The 19652-nt window shown below is 37.2% G+C and overlaps 1 protein-coding gene across 3 annotated transcripts in view; it reads left to right on the forward strand.

Moving 5' to 3' along the window:
• The window catches only part of CCDC171 (coiled-coil domain containing 171), a 152661-nt gene that overhangs the window by 4485 nt on the left and 128524 nt on the right, over window positions 1–19652 (forward strand). For all 3 annotated transcript variants that reach the window (XM_074857223.1, XM_074857222.1, XM_074857221.1), the window contains 4 exons: window positions 3694–3832; window positions 5845–6019; window positions 8748–8929; window positions 13801–13947. In XM_074857223.1, coding sequence (XP_074713324.1) covers window positions 3694–3832; window positions 5845–6019; window positions 8748–8929; window positions 13801–13947 — 643 coding nt within the window. The remainder of the gene's footprint in view (window positions 1–3693; window positions 3833–5844; window positions 6020–8747; window positions 8930–13800; window positions 13948–19652) is intronic.

The following is a 19652-nucleotide window of genomic DNA, read 5'->3' on the forward strand; positions in this document are numbered from 1 at the left end:
ACAAAATTACTCTATGTTTTCTGCCAGATGTGGAAGAAAAGCTAGTAAAATACTGTTTGTCTGCAGTGTTTTATGTTCACTGTAGCTAGCTAACTTAGAAGTGACTGTGAATTTAAAGTTTCTGAGTTACAAAAAGTCATTCTGCAATGTAGAACTCAAAAGCTATTTCATCTGCTTATATGCTTTCATGAAGAATCTTAAAGTACTACTAAAAATGGTGTCTTAGATAAAAGCTGTAGTTGCTAAAATACATCTTTTAGTTAAAAACCAATGATTGATGAACTATTAATATATAAAAATGGAAGTACAAAGCATTTGCTGAATTCCTATTAGCCTGCAAATCATATATGCTGTGAAACTTTCAAGGGATTTTGTGTTGTTTTGTCTTTCGTTTAAACTTCCAGGAGCTTTATGCTTGTAGCACTTATACTTGCAATATGAATATGGAAGGAAGCATGTCGTACAATAGGTAGTGTGAAGCTTTCATAAAGTACTGCTTGTGCTGGTGACACTGTGATGATTAAAGAAAATATCACAAAAGTAAGAATTCTTAAGGCAATCTCGATTTTATTTGAAAATCTTTAAGTGGACAAATAAAATAACGAAGTGGTTAATATAGTAACATTCTCTTATCCGTTTTTATTTCTTTTTAAGTAACGGATTCAATTTGATTCTGCTAAGAACAAAAATAGGTGTTTCTGCTTTATATTTTTAATTTTTCAGTATGGCATTGTGAATTTAGAAAATGGTATTTTAAAAAGTTGTTTAATGCTTTTTTCCCCAGTAGTTACAGTTGTGCTGTTGTGTCTTAATGTTCTTATGCAGATTTTTCATTTCTGTAATGTTCCTAATTTGCTATTACTTGTGATGTTTTGTAACTTGTTTGTGGTTTGTTTTTTTTTTTTTTTTTTCCCACTGGTTCAGTTAAGCAGGACAGTTAATCATAATAGTTAAATTTTCCTCTGGGTAAGTTTTATTGTGTAGATATCTCCATTGTGCTTTTTTTTTTTTTTTTTCCCCCCTGGGTAATTAGTGGAGGAGTTGGAAGGAGTAGTTTTCTTGAAAGTGATTGCTGTGCAAACCAATGTCTACTTAAAGATACAAAGGTGGTTTTTTTATTTACTTTACAAAAAGTACTCATTTTCTTGCATTCAGTGTGCTCTCCTGGCACGAAGTATTAAATATTTATCACCAGGTTTAAAGAAGCGAAGCGACCTCCCCGCTGCCCGCAAACTAACAAAATGGTTACCCTTTCCATAACCTGTGTTTCTTTGCCCTAGTCCTTCTCAGTTTTCAGTTTGGGTTCTGTTTTTTTCCCTAACCTGTGCTTTGCAAACTTTTGTGCTATCTGGCCTTTAGCTATCTTCAGTTGAGACTGATATTTCTTGCATCGTTTCTGAATAAGATGACTTGCCTTTTTTTCATGTCTGTTTTCCTCAGTGTTGTGGTTTAACCCCAGCTGGCAACTAAGCACCGCACAGCCTCTTGCTCACTCCCCCTGCTGCCAGTGGGATGGGGGAGAATCAGAAGAAGAAAGTAAAACTCGTGGGTTGAGATAAAGACAGTTTAATAGGACAGAAAAGGAAGGGAAAATAATAGTAAGAATGGTAGAATATACAAAACAGGTGGTGCACAATACAGTTGTTTACCACCTGCTGAGAGATGCCCAGCCAATCCCTGAGCTGTGGTGTCCCCTGGCCAACTCCCTCCCATTTATATACTGGACATGATGTCATATGGTATGGAATACCCCTTTGGCCCATCTGGGTCAGCTGTCCTGGCTGTGCCCCCTCCCAGCCCTTGCTCAGTCCCAGCCTCCACCTGGCAGTGCAGAATGAAGAGCTGAAAAGTCATTGACTTGGTATAAACACTGCCTAGTAACAACTAAAATATCAGCATGTCAACAACATTATTCTTATCCTAAATCCAAACCACAGCACTATACCAGCTATTAGGAAGAAAATTAACTTTATTCCAGCTGAAAACAGGACACCCAAACATGGAAAACTAAAGGTCTCCAAACCTTCTGTATAATTTTCACAAACAAGCTTTTATACAGTTAACAGTTGCTCTGACTGCTCAGATCTTTCTTATTTCCTGCTTGACTTACCACCATTTCTTCTTATTGCAGTAGCTAAGAGTTGTGTAAAAAAAGATATGCAATTTTACTTACCTTGTTACTGATCTTTTGCCTTTTCTGTCATGTTGGTTCCTTTGGGTATGGCTCCCATAATAAACACTGAAAGCTAATAATGTGCCTGTGGTTTTCTGGCAGTACATGCAGGTTTTAATGATACTTATCTCCTACATTTATTAAATATATAAAATGTGTTAAGTACATGGCACCCTGTGGAGCAATTACTTATGACATACAATTATTCTGATCTCATAGATGAAGTCTGCCTTGTTTCTAAATGGAAAAACACTTAGTATTTATTAAATTATAAAATATTATAGGCTGCAGCTAAAAACCTGAAATTTTATCCTTTGTTATTAGTAATGTCTTCAAAGGTAACACTTAATCTAAATTACTGTTCCCCATATTGATGACATTTGTGTCTTTTTTGCTTGTCAACTTACGTGAGAAAACATACATCATCAGGCAGAGTTCTTGGTCGTGGAAAATGTTAATGGTGCCTGTGCACAAACCCAGGGTTAAAGTGGTCATTTTTTATTTAGAAAAAACAAGTAATTAAATCCTGGTAGACTGTAACTTCTGTAATTAAGAGTTCATGTAGACAAAGGTAACCTGTTTTAGTGTTTTCAGTTCTGTATGAAATGATGCCAACTTTGTGGTTGATTTAATTGTTTCCTCTTACAATATAGTTCATATTTCATGTTTAATGGTCTTGACAACTTGTGCTTTTGTGTGAAGCAACTAATTGTTGCAGCCAGTTTTACATATATAAAATAATGTGAAAACTGATTTTTAACTCAAAAATAATTTAAAAGTTGTCCAGTTTGAAGTTACGGTAATGGCATGTAAGATTATTAAACTAGCTTATTTTAATTAAATGTGTATTTTTATACTAATTTTTCACTCTACATATAAAAGCTTGTTTTGATTATTTTAATGTTGTTTTTAGTGCTCAAGGGCTGATCCTGCTAACTGCCAAGTAGATTTCCTTTTAACTGAAATAGTGGAAATTAAGATACTGGGTCTTTTAGGGGACTAATTATATTGTGTTTGTGATCAATTGCTTGCGTGTAGTTTAGAGAGATATATATATATCTTTGAAGAAAAAATGTGGAAAAGTGATTTTTGTTCCATATATGTGCATTTGTTTCATGACAGAGGTAGTTTTGAGACGGTAATCCATGTAAAAAATCAATCTTACTTCAGGAGACAAACAATTTAGGTGATTGAATGATATTTTGTAAGCATCTAAAAATTTATTAATATCAATAATAAAGATGATAAAAATAACAAAAACCATGTTATGCTTAAAGCACTTTTGATTTCTCAAAGTTGAGTATCTAAGTTCCTGCTGCTATATCTCTCATATGTTGCACAATAAGCAATTCTGTATAACCCTTTTTTTCAAAGAGCAGTAGTATGATGACAACTGTGTGGCATAATTTTACTTAAGTGAATGTTTAGAACTTTGGGCTCACAATCTGATCATTGAAATAAGGGAACATTAAAACTTAAAAGGAATACCCATGTTTTTTGAAAATGTTCATATTTTGCAGCTTACATAATGCCAGGTGTGAGTCACAGTTACTACAAAATAATAATGAATCAGGATTGGACACTGCTGAAGATCTGAGAAGGAAACTCTGTCAAGCTAAAAAAGAAAAATTAGACTTAACCATTAAACACAATCAAGAAGTAAGGACTTTTTTGTTTGATTTATTTTACTCTTGGAATAAATGTAGTCTTGTTTCATTAAAATAATATTCTCACATGGTGTATCAAAAGCACAGTCATTAGCTGAAAAGTAACAAGGAAGGTGGCGCTGTACAGACCTTTTACGCCTGTTCATAGGAGCTCTTGGCACCTCTGCTAGCATTGTTAATAATTAAAGTTGCACCAAGCAGAGTGCAAATTTTCTGCAGGGAAAGGAGTCACTGCCACTACCTGTAGTTTGTTAAATAAACTTGCCTGGTAACACAAAAAATAAAAGCTACAGCATGAATCTAGCTTCATAAAAAGATCTTACTTAGTTCTTATTTATATTTTTTTGCAGGGTATTAGAGTATAACTTTAATTCTGCAGAAACCATTTGCAACTCAAACCTAGTACAGTATTTTTGTGTGTGTGTACACCAAATCCAGCTGGGATATCCTTTAGGGGTCTTGCAGTGTCTCAGCTTGTGAAAATTTGCAGTTTTCAATAACTGTAACAATGTATAATGTACAAATGTGGTTATGTGTTTGTCAGTAACTTTATACTTGTTACTTCATTCATAGGGAAATAGTTTACCCACATTACAGAGGTTTCCCTTGATGCTGTTGCAGCAAACTAGTACTGAAATGAAGTAGTAGTAAGAAAATAATCTTTTCTTTAGCTTGAATACCAGCTTTTGCACTAGTATACATAAGAAAAGGTGGGCACTGAGTACAGAGGCAGTTACAATCTACTAGGAACACTTTCCACACTCGCTAATCCCCATCTGGCAGCTGATATCCTGGTTTAAACTGTGATGATGCAGAAGTATTATTACTACTGTAGGTGACAGTTCTGCTCTTAGCCATTTGCTAGGGGAGGTTATGTGGGTGCTGATTCATCTGTTTGGGGCTAACTCCAGCCAATAAACTAAGTTTGCTGTTCCATATCCATTGTTGGGGTGTGTACCAAAACTAAGAGATTCCTGCTTCTCCCACAATGACTTGCTCTTATGCTGCAGTTAGTTTGTTATTTACCCATTGCTCCATCAGCTGTGGAGTGATTCTGTAAAATGCATCCCTGGAATTACCTGGACTTAAAAAAAACCCAAGCAAACCAGCTCTTACATTGAGAATTTGAAAGCTGGGGGTGCAAAAGGATCTTCTGCACCATTTTGCTGGTGTGATTTGCACTACAAAGTCAGATTGCGTTTTAAGTAGATAAACTACTTGAGAGACTAGTTTTTTTCCCCATCCATTTACTGTATTGCTACAGATAATGGAAGTGCTCAAGTTGTCTACATGTGATACTGAAGTCAAGGGGCTACTTTGTAGATGTTCTGAAGGAATACATATTTTACTGTCTGCCTTCTTGTGTTGCAGTAGCTTGAACTTGTTTTTCTGGCCCCAGTTTTTGGCAGAAATGACTAGACTGTGTTTTTTAATCTGCCTAAGATCACTTTTTGACGAATTTTCCATTCCTAAATTTGTTGTCTGTTAAATTCAATAGCATTCTGGTTGTCTACTGAACATTATTGGGCTGAATTTTATATTCATATGTATACTTGTGAGTTATTAGATGTCTGATAGTCTAGCATTCCAACATGACTGTTTTTCGAAGTGTTAAATATAAAGAAAGCTAACAGAAAATTCCCTATGGATTATAATGTTTCTGTTGCTGCAGTTTTTAATTTGAGGTGCAGGAAGGTGACATTGTTATGACTTTTATTTTCTTAAAGTAGTGCATTTTTTGAATATACACTATAGGGGTATGTTTAAGGTACATAGAATTCATCTAGGAATAGGAACAATTTGCTAAAATCCAGTAAAAGTACTTAAAATCTGCATAAATGTGCATTTGCAAGACTGTATTTCATATTCAAGTGGAATAAGAGGGCAGCTGTAAATTAGATTCAAAATATATTTAAAAAGTATTCTGTAGGTGTATTTCTGTAATGTTGCATTTTTTTCAAAGTAGCACTGTTGCCAGTTTTCTGGAACAAATTTGTTTTCTAGCTGTCCAACTACGAAAGCCAGATAGTCAAATTACGGTCAGAAATTGAGAAAGGAGAGGCTGTTCGACAAAGTCTGGAGTATGAATTGGCAATTGCCAGAAAAGATGCCCGTCTGAAAATGTATGCTGTAGAAAAGGAGTTAAGTGATGCAAAAACCAAACTTGTGGAACTGCAAGGTAAGTTTCAAAAAAGCAAGCATGGAAACAAAGGCTAAGTCAGTTCCAAGTCAGGAAGGCAAGTGAGAAGCAGCAATTCAATTTTCTAGTTATTGCTGTTTTTCTTGGTGGTCTCATATCTTTCCCATCTCATATCCATCTGCTTTTGTAAACTCGTAAGAGTTCTGTCCTTGTACAGAATTGTAATTGTGGTGGTTGTCTTTGCATCCTGGTTACCACTATGTCCAGCAGTTCTTCCTTTTCCATTTCAGGGAAAAAAAAGAAAAGGAAAAGTCCATTCCTGTTCGTTTGCACTATTTCCAACAGCTTTTTTCCAGAAGTTCTTATCATACAGTTTCTTTCATATTTTCAAAGGTTTCAGGCTTTTCATTACTCGTATCTGGTTTATTTTCTTCTCATCATCCTTGTTTCTCTTTTTATAGGTAATGGAACATGTATGTTGTGACAGTAGTATGTGGAAGGAAAAGTTTTTACCTAGACATTTTTTTCCCTACTAGTTTTGTATTTAGAAGTTCAGATTTCCTTGATGCTCCTCAACAGAGAGAGATTTCTCATGCTTAAAAGTGAGGTGCATTTTTAACTACCTAAGTAAGTATAATACCTTTTAATCTAGTACAGGAGATGTGTTTGTGCCTTTGTTGAGCCTTTAATGTTCCATGAAGAGTTTAGAGTGCTCCTGGTGGAGATTTTATCCTTTGAAGAGTGAAGGGAGACTTGCAAGTTTCCAAGTACTTAAAGTACCAGGTATTTTTAAGATGATTAGAAAGCTGAGCTTTTCACTCGTTTGGAGAACACCAAAAAAAAAAAAAAAAAATCTCATCGATTGCAAACTGGAAGCAGGCATTTTTTTCCCCTTGGAAATTCCTCTGTGATTGCAAGCTGAAGACTTGAACTGCTAATTTCTCAATTAAAGGAAAGCTATGTTTCTGTGCATACTCTCTTTACTGCTAGTTTGCTTGCCAGTTTAGAAGTGAATAGTGTGCGTGTGTGTGTATTTTAAAGTACTTTAAATGTCATTTTGTGATTGACTTTATGGGTAGGTGTTGGTGGTGGGTGCAGGTCTGCAGGGCAACCTGTGCAGGTGCAAAGAGGTCTGGGTCTGCTCAGAGCTGGTCCCAGCCAGCTTCACAATGGGCAAACCCACCCACCACCATGCACCAAACTGCCCACCAGAGAACGCCTGGCACCTCTGCCAAAATGTGCTTCAGAAAGGGTGGTAAATGCCAAGATGAAAACAAAAAGAAGAGGAAAAAAAAAAAAGCCAGCAGGAGAGACAGGAGCAGAGCAGCAGCCTGAGCAGGGGCTGGGGCCAAAGTGGTGACCGACCATGCAGGCACCAAGAGGCAGGACTCAAAAGGGACTGTTGCTGATGGAGGAACCACAGCACAGTGACCCCAGCCTGCTGCGCTGCTTGTCACCTCCCTGAAGGGACCGAGCTAATGTGTGTTGAGGGGACTGGGGAACAGAAAGAGGGGAGGATAGATTTTGCAGAGGCAAGGGATGTTTTCCTAAATGTGTGTGTGATTTTCTTTCAGTACCAGAATCAGTAAGTAGAAGTCTGTTAACTGACAGTAAATTACTCTGGTTGAAATTGCTCAAACTGTTTTTTTTCCTGACAGGTGCCAAAGAAGTCAAATCATCATGGTGTTTCTCAATTCTTTTCCAGTTTATAACTTACTGCTTGTTTTCTCTGGTCACTTAGAGCCTTCTTCACCTCATTTGATGCTGTGACCCTGACTTAGCTCCCTGGATAGAGGGTGTTACTTGTGGCTTGTCCTCTTCAGTATTTCCTCCAAATTGTTCTTCTGCTGTGTTCAGTGAGACTTGACTTTCTGCTGTCTGATAGTCCTTTCCCATCACTGTGTCCACTGATTCTCTATGTTGTCTTAGTGTGCCTTTTCTGTTTATTTTATCTTTCTCTGACTGGGAAGAAATTTCAGAAAAGTGGGATGAATTTGAAATAAAAATGTTAGAAGGTGGTGATCACCTAAATGCCGATGTAGCTAGTTGTATTCAGCAAAACGAAAAGCTCATACAAATTATTTTCATCTGAAAGTCAGTTTGTAAAATAAAGCAAAGTTCCTAGCCAAGCTACGTAAAAAGGCATAGGTAATGAAGGTTTCCGCAGCATTTAAGTTTTTGCAGAAGAGTATATGCAGTGTTCTCCTATCTCAGGGCATTTCCTGGGATGAAGTTTTGAATCTCCTGAGCATTAGTAAATTTCCCTGGAAAAGCTAAACCTTTCCTTGCTAGCCCAACCTGCCTTAGATTTTCCTATAGTCCTTTTCATGGGGCAAGTGCCTACCTTTACTGTCACTTAAACTGAGCTCAAAATTAATTGATACAGACTAATATCTATATCAAATAGACATTTGAAAATAAGCTGGCCAAACGTTGTAGAAATCTGAAATTTAAGTCCTCCATGCTATAGAGACCTCACTTGAAAGAGTTATCTCAAGTTTTTATTCTTTTCCAAGATGAGAACAGTTTCAATTTTAAAAATCTCTCCAGCATTCCTATATCCTTGTGCAAAAGATGCTATAGGAACAGAAAATTTGATTCTTTCTTTGTAGTGAAGGTGATGCTCTGTGGTACTGAAAGTGTTAATGTTCCAGTGTTCCACAGGATATCACAATACTCATAAGAACTGACGAGATCATTACACATTTTCTTCTGAACAGGCTTTGCAGTGCTGCTTGTCTTCTTTCTCTTTTTCTGTAAACAATAGTATTCAATGAAAAACTTCAGCAGAAAGCGGCAGAGACTGAGAAAATGTTTCATATTGCTCAGCAGAAGTGGAAAGAACAACAGCAAAGACTCGCAAGTGAGAAGGATGATATCCGCAGAACTTGCAACAGTGAATATGAATTGCTTCTTAAGGAAAGAAGCAAACTAGGAAGTGTTTTGCAGGTATGATATATTAATAGTTGGAAAGTTGCATGAAATGATGGCTGGAACTTTTTTGGTGCAAAGTGTGTGGTGGGTTGGGGTTTTTCTGGTTTGGGGAAAATTTCCCCCAAATAGCTAAATAGTGCAGAATATTTCTGAAGAATATAGCTTTATGAATTTGCACTTGCTCTGTGTCACAGTCTTCCGTGCTTTGATGGAATGTGTTGTCGCTGATTTTCATGGTAAACACCTAAACCAAGTTACTAATGCACAGTGGTAGGGAGGCCCATTTGCACTGTCGTACAAAGCTGAGTCTGTAAAATCAGGGACACCCAACACTTAGCTTCTGACTCTATTTCCCTCTTACCCCAGTCTGACATCTAATAGCCTGTGAACATGAAAATCATTTGTGTAATATGGAGGCTACACACTGTCAGGGAACCCAAACAGTGGTGATGGGATTTCCAGCTGTGCATTGTACATTATTCACTCCATGCCACATGAAAAATGACTGTTGTTGGAAATTCTGCCATTTGGTTAGAAAAAAGTAATTTATAGTAAGAGATGGCCTTATAATCTGTTTTAGATTGTGGAGTTTTATTCTTCAGGTAATTAATTCCATTGTACTTCCTGAAAGAAGTACTTTTCCAAATTGAGTTGCATTGGTGTGTATAAATCCCTTAGGTGTTAAATGTGTAAAAAATAATGAAAATACGAACTTTGTTTACACTTTTTTATACAGTCAAGCTATTCACAACTGAATTATGTTTCAAAGAAATCTAGTAGTATTATGGTGTGGAAGTGCTGAGTTAACATACCCAACTTTTACTTGCTCCACAGGGACATAAACACACAACTATAATAATTTTAGTCTTTTTAATTGATAACTAAATTACCTTATATGTTAGCAGTTTAATAATATGTGAGGAAAATCAAGAATGTATTCAACTACAGTTGTCCTTTATGCTTTTAAAACAAGTGTAGTGCAGAGGTTCTGTTAAGGCTGATAGCCATTTACTCATATGCATGATGTATGCAGAGAACAGATTGTTACCAAGAGATTCACTTTCTTTTATTCAGTGAGACTTTCTCCTTTTTTATATTCCTGTGTTCTTCTTTTATACTTCTCTTTAAGATGTGGCAGACTTGTCTCAATTGGTCTGAGGATTGGTCAAGCAGTAGAAAATTAGCCCTGCTTTCTTCCCACCTGGTCAGCTCTAAGCCTGGGGCAGTGCTGAACTGTCTTCCCAAATGACACAAACCAATCCTCACCTGGCAGCTTGATAGCCAAGTTCTGACACCAAACTTACCTGTTGTACTACATTATGGTGCAGTTGGTCAGATTCTATATGGCACCTGTAGAAGCAGCTCTTAAAAAATCGGGACAGAGAGAATCCCTTAATTATATGTATTCCAAAAGTGTACTATGTACTGACCTTTCAGCTGTGTGAAGGCAGGATCTGGAAAGGGAAGTGCGATAATGAGACCTGAAATAGAAATTGAGTAGTGTACAGATATGTAGTGTTTCTGTCCGTGGACTGCAAAACGACTTGCACTCTTGTTATCTTGACCAGGAGCCCTGATGGTGGAGAAGGATCCCACTGAACTAGATGTTCTCTGAATGGAGGAGAAAAAGGAAGTTCCCTCCTATCCATAAAATTGCTGGGGAAGGGGGAGATATTCAACAGCGCTTTGAAGGAACAGTTAAGAGAACTATAAGGGAGTAGTTTAAAAACAAAACAAAACAAAAACCCCCAAAAACCACGGAAAGAGAAGGTTTCAGAGAAAAACATGAGTTGATTGACAGGTGACACCCCAAGGTCCTTCTCAAACCAGCAGAAACATGGTTCAGTTCTCATTCAAAGTCAGTGCTTAAAAATGTAGGGTCAGGTATAGGCTGTGAAAAACCTATTCTTAGATAGTTTTCTTTTTTAAGTTGACAGGTAAAGTAGGCAGAGTGGAGCTTTGGCTCTGCGTTTTGGCTAACAGTAGGCTGAGTTAGGTTGAGGAGGCTTTGGAATGGACAGGTGTCTTCTGTTCTATACAGTGTTTTGTAGAAGCTACGTTCAGTGAAGTTAGTACTGTATAAAAAGACCAGTGTTGGAGAGTTACACTCTCTCAAGTGATATTTGGCCTCATCAAAAGGAGCAGTGGATTGCTTGGGACATTGTGTTCTCTGTCAGTGGATGTGTATTCATTCAGGAGTAAAGGTGATCTGCAGAGGCAGGTGTTTGGTTGGTAAATGTACTAAAACTAGAAACTTGTTCACTCCAAAAGTAAATGCGATTCACTGCTAGATGTCAACTCTTAACCTGCTGTTGTTGCATGAAAGCTTACTTGATGTGAACTTTTCAGACAAATTTTGGAAGGATCTGGGTTTATAAATTATGATTTCAAATGTGTTCCAGTCTTTTGCATTGTGTATTTACAGGCCTGTTTTAAATACTTCTATAGTTATTCTGACTTGTAAAGTGAAAGCTAGATAAAGGGGATTTAATTTTGGTCTTGATATGCACATAGAAATGAGATGCTAAGCATGTATGCAAATCCTGGTTGGATAACCTGCACTTCATGAACTGTAATTCTGAACTTGGCTATGAAAATGCTGAGGCAGGCATGGAAATTAAGTCAGCTTAACCTATTGAAATGTGTCTCTAAGATATGGAGGGAAAGTAATCCTCTGCTTTCTAACAGGTTTGTAGTGTGCTCTGTTGGATGTGCTTAGCATGCAATCTGCTTCATAAGATGGAGTGCAATAGTAAGTGAAATAGCATCACCTTGTGGTTAGTCAGAATAGAATACTCCTTCACAGAAGCACTCAGTTTTTCCTTAGACTGCTTGTGAAATCATGTTGTTTATACACACTTGTTAAAAAATATCAGCCATGTTTTTCATAAACAGATATAGTACATGTGTATATGTTATGCAGGTATACATGTATATATATATATTTTTTTTTTACATGGTGAAGTATGTTTCTCTTTGAACCTTCTAAGTGCAGGTGACTGCTGGGATAGTCTTGCAGTTTCATACCAAGCCTGAAAAGTTTGGAGACTTCTTCAAGATTCTGAAATCCTACAACTCATGTTGACTTGTATAACAAGCTCGATGTATTCATGTCAGTTTTAGTCTGATTGATGTTAACTACATTTCCAGTATAAAATGTTTTTAAGTCTTGATGTAGTATTTTCCAGCAGACTATGTATTACTTATTTCATGCATGCTTTTCCCAACTCACTTTTGTGAATATCTGGAAGATATATCTGAAGAGATAAATATTTCTATCTTTCCAGTGTGGACAGAGTGAGAGTAGTTGTTAATTTCTATAAAAATGGCTAATAATTTTTTAGTATGCTGATGGGAAGAAACCTTGCATAGGCTCGATATTACAGGCAAAGTTAGAGGATTAGCTTAAATTTACTCCATATCCAGGTATACTATTTTTAAAATATTTTGATTTACTGAGGTTCCCATTTTTTTCTTCACATAACAAGAAGCATGCATGTGAAACTTACCTTTTCAGAGGATGGCAAAAAATTGTACCATAGTGCCTGCACATGAAAGAAGGAAAATAAACTTAATTTTTTCAGTTACTAATTGGTAACACTTAGCACTGTAGAAGAGTCATGATTCCCTTATTGTCATGTTTGAGTGGCCAAAACTTTCAACCTTCAGTCTGGAGGAACTTCTGAAATTCATCTTCCAGACTTTGGAAAAGACTCGTATTTCTTTGATCTTCATGTATAAACATAGTTCTGTCAGACTTCAACCTTCCAAAGAATCATTCTATATGAATAATTCATTTTCTCCTCCTCCTTCTCCATTCTCTGCAGATGCCTTATGATTAGTAATTTCTAAGAACAAGATTATGTGATGTAAGAGTAATAGCACAATTTGAAGACCAACTGGTTTCTTTTCACAAAATGGCTCTTGCCATCATATTGAATAGGAGTAAATGAACAGGAGGACTTACTGTAATCTTTCTGTGTTTTGCACAGAAAGTAATTTTAACAAATTGGGTCTCCAAAGGTCCTCCAACTAAATCACTGGATTTATAGCTTGTTTCTGATGCTAGTTACGGAAAAGCTTATTCCTGTTCACTGGACCAAAACTATTCTTTCTGAGACTTCTGGGATCTCCAGCTTAAGTATGTGCTAGACTACTGGGTGTTCATTATTTGGCTACTTTCCTCTGAGCCCGGGGTGGTGTGAATGTGGATTTTGTAGCAGTGACTCCACAGAGTGGCTGAGTCCAGTAGTGTTAGTAATTATCCCAGCCTGTAGCTTGGTTCAACTTCTGAACACAGAAAATGAAGTGAGGAATAGCTTGGTTATTTTATTCTACTGAAAACTTTGCAGTTCATGTAGATTTTTTTTTTTAAAGTAATTAAATTTCTAGATGAAAGTCTTTCTCAGAATAGCAGAAATTAAGATCAGTCTGTTGGAGTAACTATTTCTAAAACTGTCTGGTTTGATTTCAAGTTCTGACAATTAAAACCAGAACAAAATAGAACTTCTGCCACTATGTATAATTTTGTCAAATGCACTTAACTGTTTACCTCTCTATCATTGCCACTGAGCTGGTAGAGAGAAGAGGTTGGAAGACCAGCCTTGTACTCTTTAGAGGGTAAGATTTCCTGTGGGGAATTGGCTCCGGTTTTAGTATTACCACAGAAGGTCATGTTCATACTGATTTTTTGAACCAACACACTTTACCTGGTGGTGAATGAAGAGCATGTCTGTTGGGTAAATGGTTCTGTTGATGTGCTAACATGTTAGATTTTAATAACCTGTTCTAATGCAGTCTCCATTCACAAAGTATTCCTCTTTTGAACTCTTTACTATAATGCTTTATCTTAGCAAAAGTGTCTCCTAATGCTTTGTTTTTTCTAGGAGCAGAATAATGTACTACAAAATATACGCAAGAAAATGAAAGATATGGAGGTGGAACACAATGGCTGTACTGAGCTGCTGAGGCGCCAGGCCAATGACCTTGAATGCAGTGCTGAACGAGAGGAGCGACTTAAAAAAGAACTTGAAGTAAAGCTTTTTTGACTATTGCTGTTAGTCTTAAAAAGCACTGACACTCTGAGCAGTTTCTTTTTTGAGGGATGGAACCTCCCAGTTAGACTGTGATTTCTATGTACTGGATTAACAAAATGTTGGACATGTGTATTGCAAAAAAGGCTGAATGCCACTTACACTGTGTGCCTGACTTGAGATTGATGTTTGAACAGCAGATGAGAAAAGGTTTATGTAAGCATGAAAACAAAGCTAGCTTTACTTGAGGAAATCTCTATGTTTTCCCTAACCTCTTAATTTGTCTATCCTTTTTGGCTTAAGATTTTGAGAATTAGTGAATTTGTGATGGGGAATCTACTGGAGCTGAGAAAGTCACCAGATGTGCTAGGTAGAGAGAATAATATACTGGAAGATCACAATGGTGTTATGGCAGCCTCTTCCTATCTAAACTTAAATGCTACAGGTAGTTTTAGTTTGCCTGTCTGCTGGGTGACACCTGTGGCTAAGGAGTCTGAAGTCGTTAAGCCTAACATTTTGTAAATGTGCTCCTTTTACTAAACTGCTAGTTCTCTCCTAAGTTTCAACATCTTGTTTGTCCACTGATAGGCTTTGTAGTAACTATGTTATTTGTATGTACAGTCTGGACCTAGAATTTCTTGGTAGAACATTTATCACTGAAGAAAAGCATAGTGATTGAATGATTCTTTATCTTAATGTAAGTTTTCAACCAAAGGCATCTTTAAATATTTTCTGCAATGGATTTTAAAGAATTGGCACTTGCATGATATTGGAAGCCCTTAAAGGAATAAGTGGCTGTTGTGGTTTAACCACAGGCAGCAACTAATCACCACACAGCCACTCACTCACTCTCCCCACAGTGGGATAGCACAGACAACTGGAAGACTAAAAGTGAGAAAACTCGTGGGCTGAGGTAAAGACAGTTCAATAGACAAAGCAAAAACCACACATGAAAGCAAAGCAAAACAAGGAATTAATTCACCACTTTCCATCGGCATGCAGACATTCAGCCATCTCCAGGAAAGCAGGGCTCTATTGCATGTAATGGTTACTTGGGAAGAAAATGCTGTAACTCTGAACATCCCCCCCCACTTCCTTATTCTTTCCCCAGCTTTATATGCTGAGCATGATGTCATATGGTATGGAATATCCCTTTGGTCAGTTGGTGTCAGCTGTCCCAACTGTCTCCCAGCTCTCCCAACTTCTTGTGCACCCCCAGCCTACTTGCTGGCAGGGTGGTAGGAGGAGAAGAAAAGGCCTTGACACTCTCTAAGCACTGCTTATAGTAACTACTGTTAACAGTTTCCAGCACAAATGCAAAACATAGCCTCATACTAGCTACCATGAAGAAAATTAACTTTAACCTAGCTAAAAGCAGCACAGTGACATACAGTTTTCAGCTGTGTTTGTTCTCTGTTATTTTTCCCTTAAAGGCAAAAGAAGTGTTTAAAGCATTGATTGCTAGGTAGGTAGAGCCCTGCATTGAAGATGAAGTACACAAGAAAATTCCTACAGGGACGATCAAAGCTCATCAACTAAAAACACTGACTTATTGACCAACAAGGTAGACTTCTGTGCCCTCAAAGAGATCTACAGGAAATCTATTGTCAGGTATTGTGAGACGCCCATATTGGCCTAGGCAGAATTACCTTCAGTTGAGAAGTGCTGCGTACTGTGAAGTTCCAATAGCCATTTTATAAGCAATGGGTTTTGCTTCTAAGTACTTGAACAAGGGCTTTTTTTGTGACTTGAAGGCTTTCAATCTATTAACGTAGGAATCGTGAGCTGAAAGGAGGAGGAGCAAGGCAGCAAATTATTTATCTTTCTAAATATTTTGATTTGGTGTACTCATCATCAGTAAATTTTAAATGGAAGCACTCAGTTCCTTGAAAATTTATAACTGTTGTGCTCTGGAGGTGGTTTTATTGGGAAATGCTCTCTATTAACCACAGTCAGCTAAGATATTTTCATTGCTGTATAATTTTTATTAAATTATATTAACTTACAGAATCTCTTAATAATCTCATGAGAAAACAACATATTCCGACTACAGAAAAATCAGTCTTGTGGGACTTGTAAGTATAGCTATTTAAGCAGTGATTAGGTAAAGCATGTGATGAAACCTCTTGCATTTGAAAGTTTAAGCAAGTTACCACAAATCCCCGTGAATTAAAAGAAAAGTCTGTTAGACTGCAATACATCATATGTTTTAGTCAGTTTGCGTGTCACTTCACTATCTCAAAAGTAAATTGCGTGTGTGTAAGTGTCTGAAAGGGCCTACAATGATAACTTACTCATTCTATACTTGAAGTCAGAGATTAACTAATGAGTGTCTCTGAAAATACCTTTATTCTTTAAGAAGCAAAAGCACCAGGTATTTTAAACATTTAATATTGATTGCTATAGATAGCATTGATTACTGTAGACTTCATAGTGTATAGTGCACTCCAGAGTTTGTGACAGCAGCATCATCTGCATATTACAGAGTGCCAGTACCCTTCATTGCTGTTTGTGGAACAGAATTTTTTCTGCCTTTTTTGTGGTCATGAAAGGCTGCAGGAGTTCTGAAGTTCAAAATCCAGATTAAGCTAATTTACGTTGTTCTCTCACCCATAATCCTCTCCCTCAAAAAATTACATACTGAGGAACAGTTTAGTATTAACAGTTTGAAATCTAATTGCGACCTTTATTTGATTTATAAATTTATCATTGAAATCTAATTGTGACCTTTCTTGGATTTATAAATTTTTCTTTCCCCTTCCTCTCTAACCTTCTGGAGCTCAATCAGGCAGATGTATTATCTGTTCTTCCTGCTGAAACAGAGTGGAAAGACCTCAACCAAAGGGACCGGATAAGCTGCTCTTCATCTCTCTAGCTCAGTTATTGGAACTTTGGTCTTGGAGGCTGTAAGGGTGGGTATATGGGGCAATGTTCAAGGACAGTCTTGTTGCATAAAGGAGGGAAATGAGCGTAGTCTTCCCTTCTAATTTTGTTTGAAAGGAAGCACTCCCCTTTTAAAAGGGCATGCTGCATTCCCAAGTAGAAAGAAGTGCTTCTGTGAAGCCAGGGTATTGTTGGGATTTAAGCACATTGCTGTCAGTAGAATTTATTCCTCTCTGTCTTAACAGCTGTCTCGCTAGCATGCTGGCTTCTGTGGATTACGTTCTTAGTTGCCAGATTCTTCCCATACATTGTGGAAGAGGCATTAAAGTGGGGCATTAAAGCCTGGGCAGTAGTTTTCACTGTGTGCCAACATGCCAGTGTCTCCTTGTGTTTCTGCCCATCTGGTGTTACTCTCATGTAGTTCTGCAGTGTTCTAGCTGTCAGTTTAAACCTCCTCAATGTATGGCAATAAGTATTACCCACATTAGGAATGTGGATAAAGATCTGATAACCAGTTTGTCAGCTGTGGTTAAATGCAGTGTATTTTTGTCTATGATGTCAGTATCTGAGAAGGATTTCATTCAGATACAGAAACCTGAAAGTGGTACACCCCAGACAGAATGGTCCACATGTTTTCATGAAGTAGCCCTATATTTTTTTAATCTCTCTTCATGGAATTTTTAGCTTATAGATTGAAATTTGGTTTTTGTGGGAAGATGGACACAGGAGAGAAGTCTTATTTCAACTTCCATGCAGAGTACCTTGTGTTAATGGGCATTTGGTTAGAAAATGTGTGCTTAAGTTCTTGATGATGGCAGTGAACTTCTGAAGGTGATTTGTGTGAAGAGTAGTGTAATTCTAATTGAAAGGCAATCTTATAATCTTTTGTTATACATTATTTCTTGATATGTGTTGAGGATGAACTTTTTTTGGAGTTCATAAAGCTGTTCCTTTACTACCCTCTGCTGGACATAAGGGAGAAGTCCATGGAAAAATACCTGTGTTTCAGTAATGAAAGGAAATTATAAATTGGAATCTTTTTGTACGATGGCACTCTTATGAAGGATTATATCTAATAGACTATATTATAAAGAAAGGAAGGTGAAAAAAGTCTGCCTCCCCACCCCCTTCTTTTTATGAATAGTAGTCTGGTTTTATCCTTCAATCATTATTCATAACATGACCATGGTCTAAAAGAGGACATTTCTTGTTTCTGAAATTAGAAATTAAGAGAAAGAACAATGGCAAGTTTCTGTAGACTCTTCAGTTGAAACGTACCTGTTCATACAGTGTCTAATCTGCTAGCTTTCCAGTTTGCAGTGATGCCAATGTGATGTACTGTTGCATGGACATTGAGTCCTTCTGAAGTAGAACACATACTGTACTAGAAAAAATTAAATTGGGAACCTTATTATCATTCTGCAGCTTTAGCCTAAGATTCAGTAGTCCAACAAGTTCTTGATGTATGTGTATTGAACTCATCAAGATATTACTATTTATGATAATCAGTTTCCTGGAATCAGTGTCTTTTAGCCTTTAGCTCCATTGCTCTGGAAAGATGATTTCTTGGGAATTATAGAGCAGTTTGTGTATAAAAATAGTGTTTCTTGTGATGTGTCTAGCTGCCAAAAAGCTGAGTGGGAAAGCTTTTTGACAAACAATGGAGGAAAAGGGAATGTGAATTTTGCCATGAGAAACAGAATTACTAGTTCATAAATTTCAAATTCTTTGTCTTGCTCACAGAAATGTAGTGATTTTCTATTATTTGTTTTATGTCTTTGAGTCTGCCAGCTCTTATTAAGCTGGAACTTAAGGTCTCTCAAAGCTTTTAAGCCTTTCTCATGAGGCCTGAAAAGTGTCCCATAACTTGGTCCATTTTACTTCTGAGACGGAGTATGTTGCCATATTTCTGAGACTTTGAGTTACCATTTAAAGACCATGCCCTTAGCTTTCACATCACCTTTCCTGCTATCCCACCTGTAAGTATATTGAGCTTTTAATGTCCTGATAAATATGTCATTTTGTATTAGCTTGGTAATGCTGCTGTGATGGGGAGATGACTGCAAAGAAGACTTGAGTGAAGGTCCCTCTCTGTATTTGCAGAAGTTGTATGTATATGCAGTAGCTTAAGTCTGTGGGTCGATCAAGTTTTTTACTATATCTAAGTCAGCAAAGCACGAAATTTAGGTCCCAGCTAAAAACAAAACAATTCCCAACCTGCAGACCTATTTTTTTTTACTCCTTGTTATTTTCACCATGAACTGCAGTTTTAGGTAAGTTACAGTTCTCATAAGGAAGACTTGAAAAAGCTCCAAGCAGTGTGAGAGAAGACACATTCCTCAGCCAGTTAGCAGTGCTATTGGTTAAACTTTAAATTGATGGCTTACCCCTACTTTATCCTCTGCTTTCTAGTGTCTCCACAATGCACAACTGGCATCTAGGAATTATAGCTACTGAGACTGTCTTGTATGTCCTCTAAGCACTGCAGTGTTCATAATGGTATCTCTGTGGTGGCTCCAAAGTTCATGTTTCTCCAGTGACAAGCTCACGGACATAATGGACTTTCTCTCTGAGAGGAGCTTCCTCTTCATCATCTCCTGTGTCATCATATTATTAGAGTTTGAAGGCTGTTCACTATTACCTCCCTATCAGACCGAAGTTGTTACTGTCGTATGTAGCCCTCACCAGGAGTTGGTAACAAGTCACACGTTAATCTTGTCTTTGTGCATGTATAAAGCAACATTGTCAGTTCATGTACTGTGAAGGGGTTTACCAGCTACTAAGCATGAGAACCAAAAGGGATGTATTTTTCCCCTCAAGTT

The sequence above is a fragment of the Strix uralensis genome, chromosome Z (assembly GCF_047716275.1).
Source record: "Strix uralensis isolate ZFMK-TIS-50842 chromosome Z, bStrUra1, whole genome shotgun sequence".
NCBI classification, from domain to species: Eukaryota; Metazoa; Chordata; class Aves; order Strigiformes; family Strigidae; genus Strix; species Strix uralensis.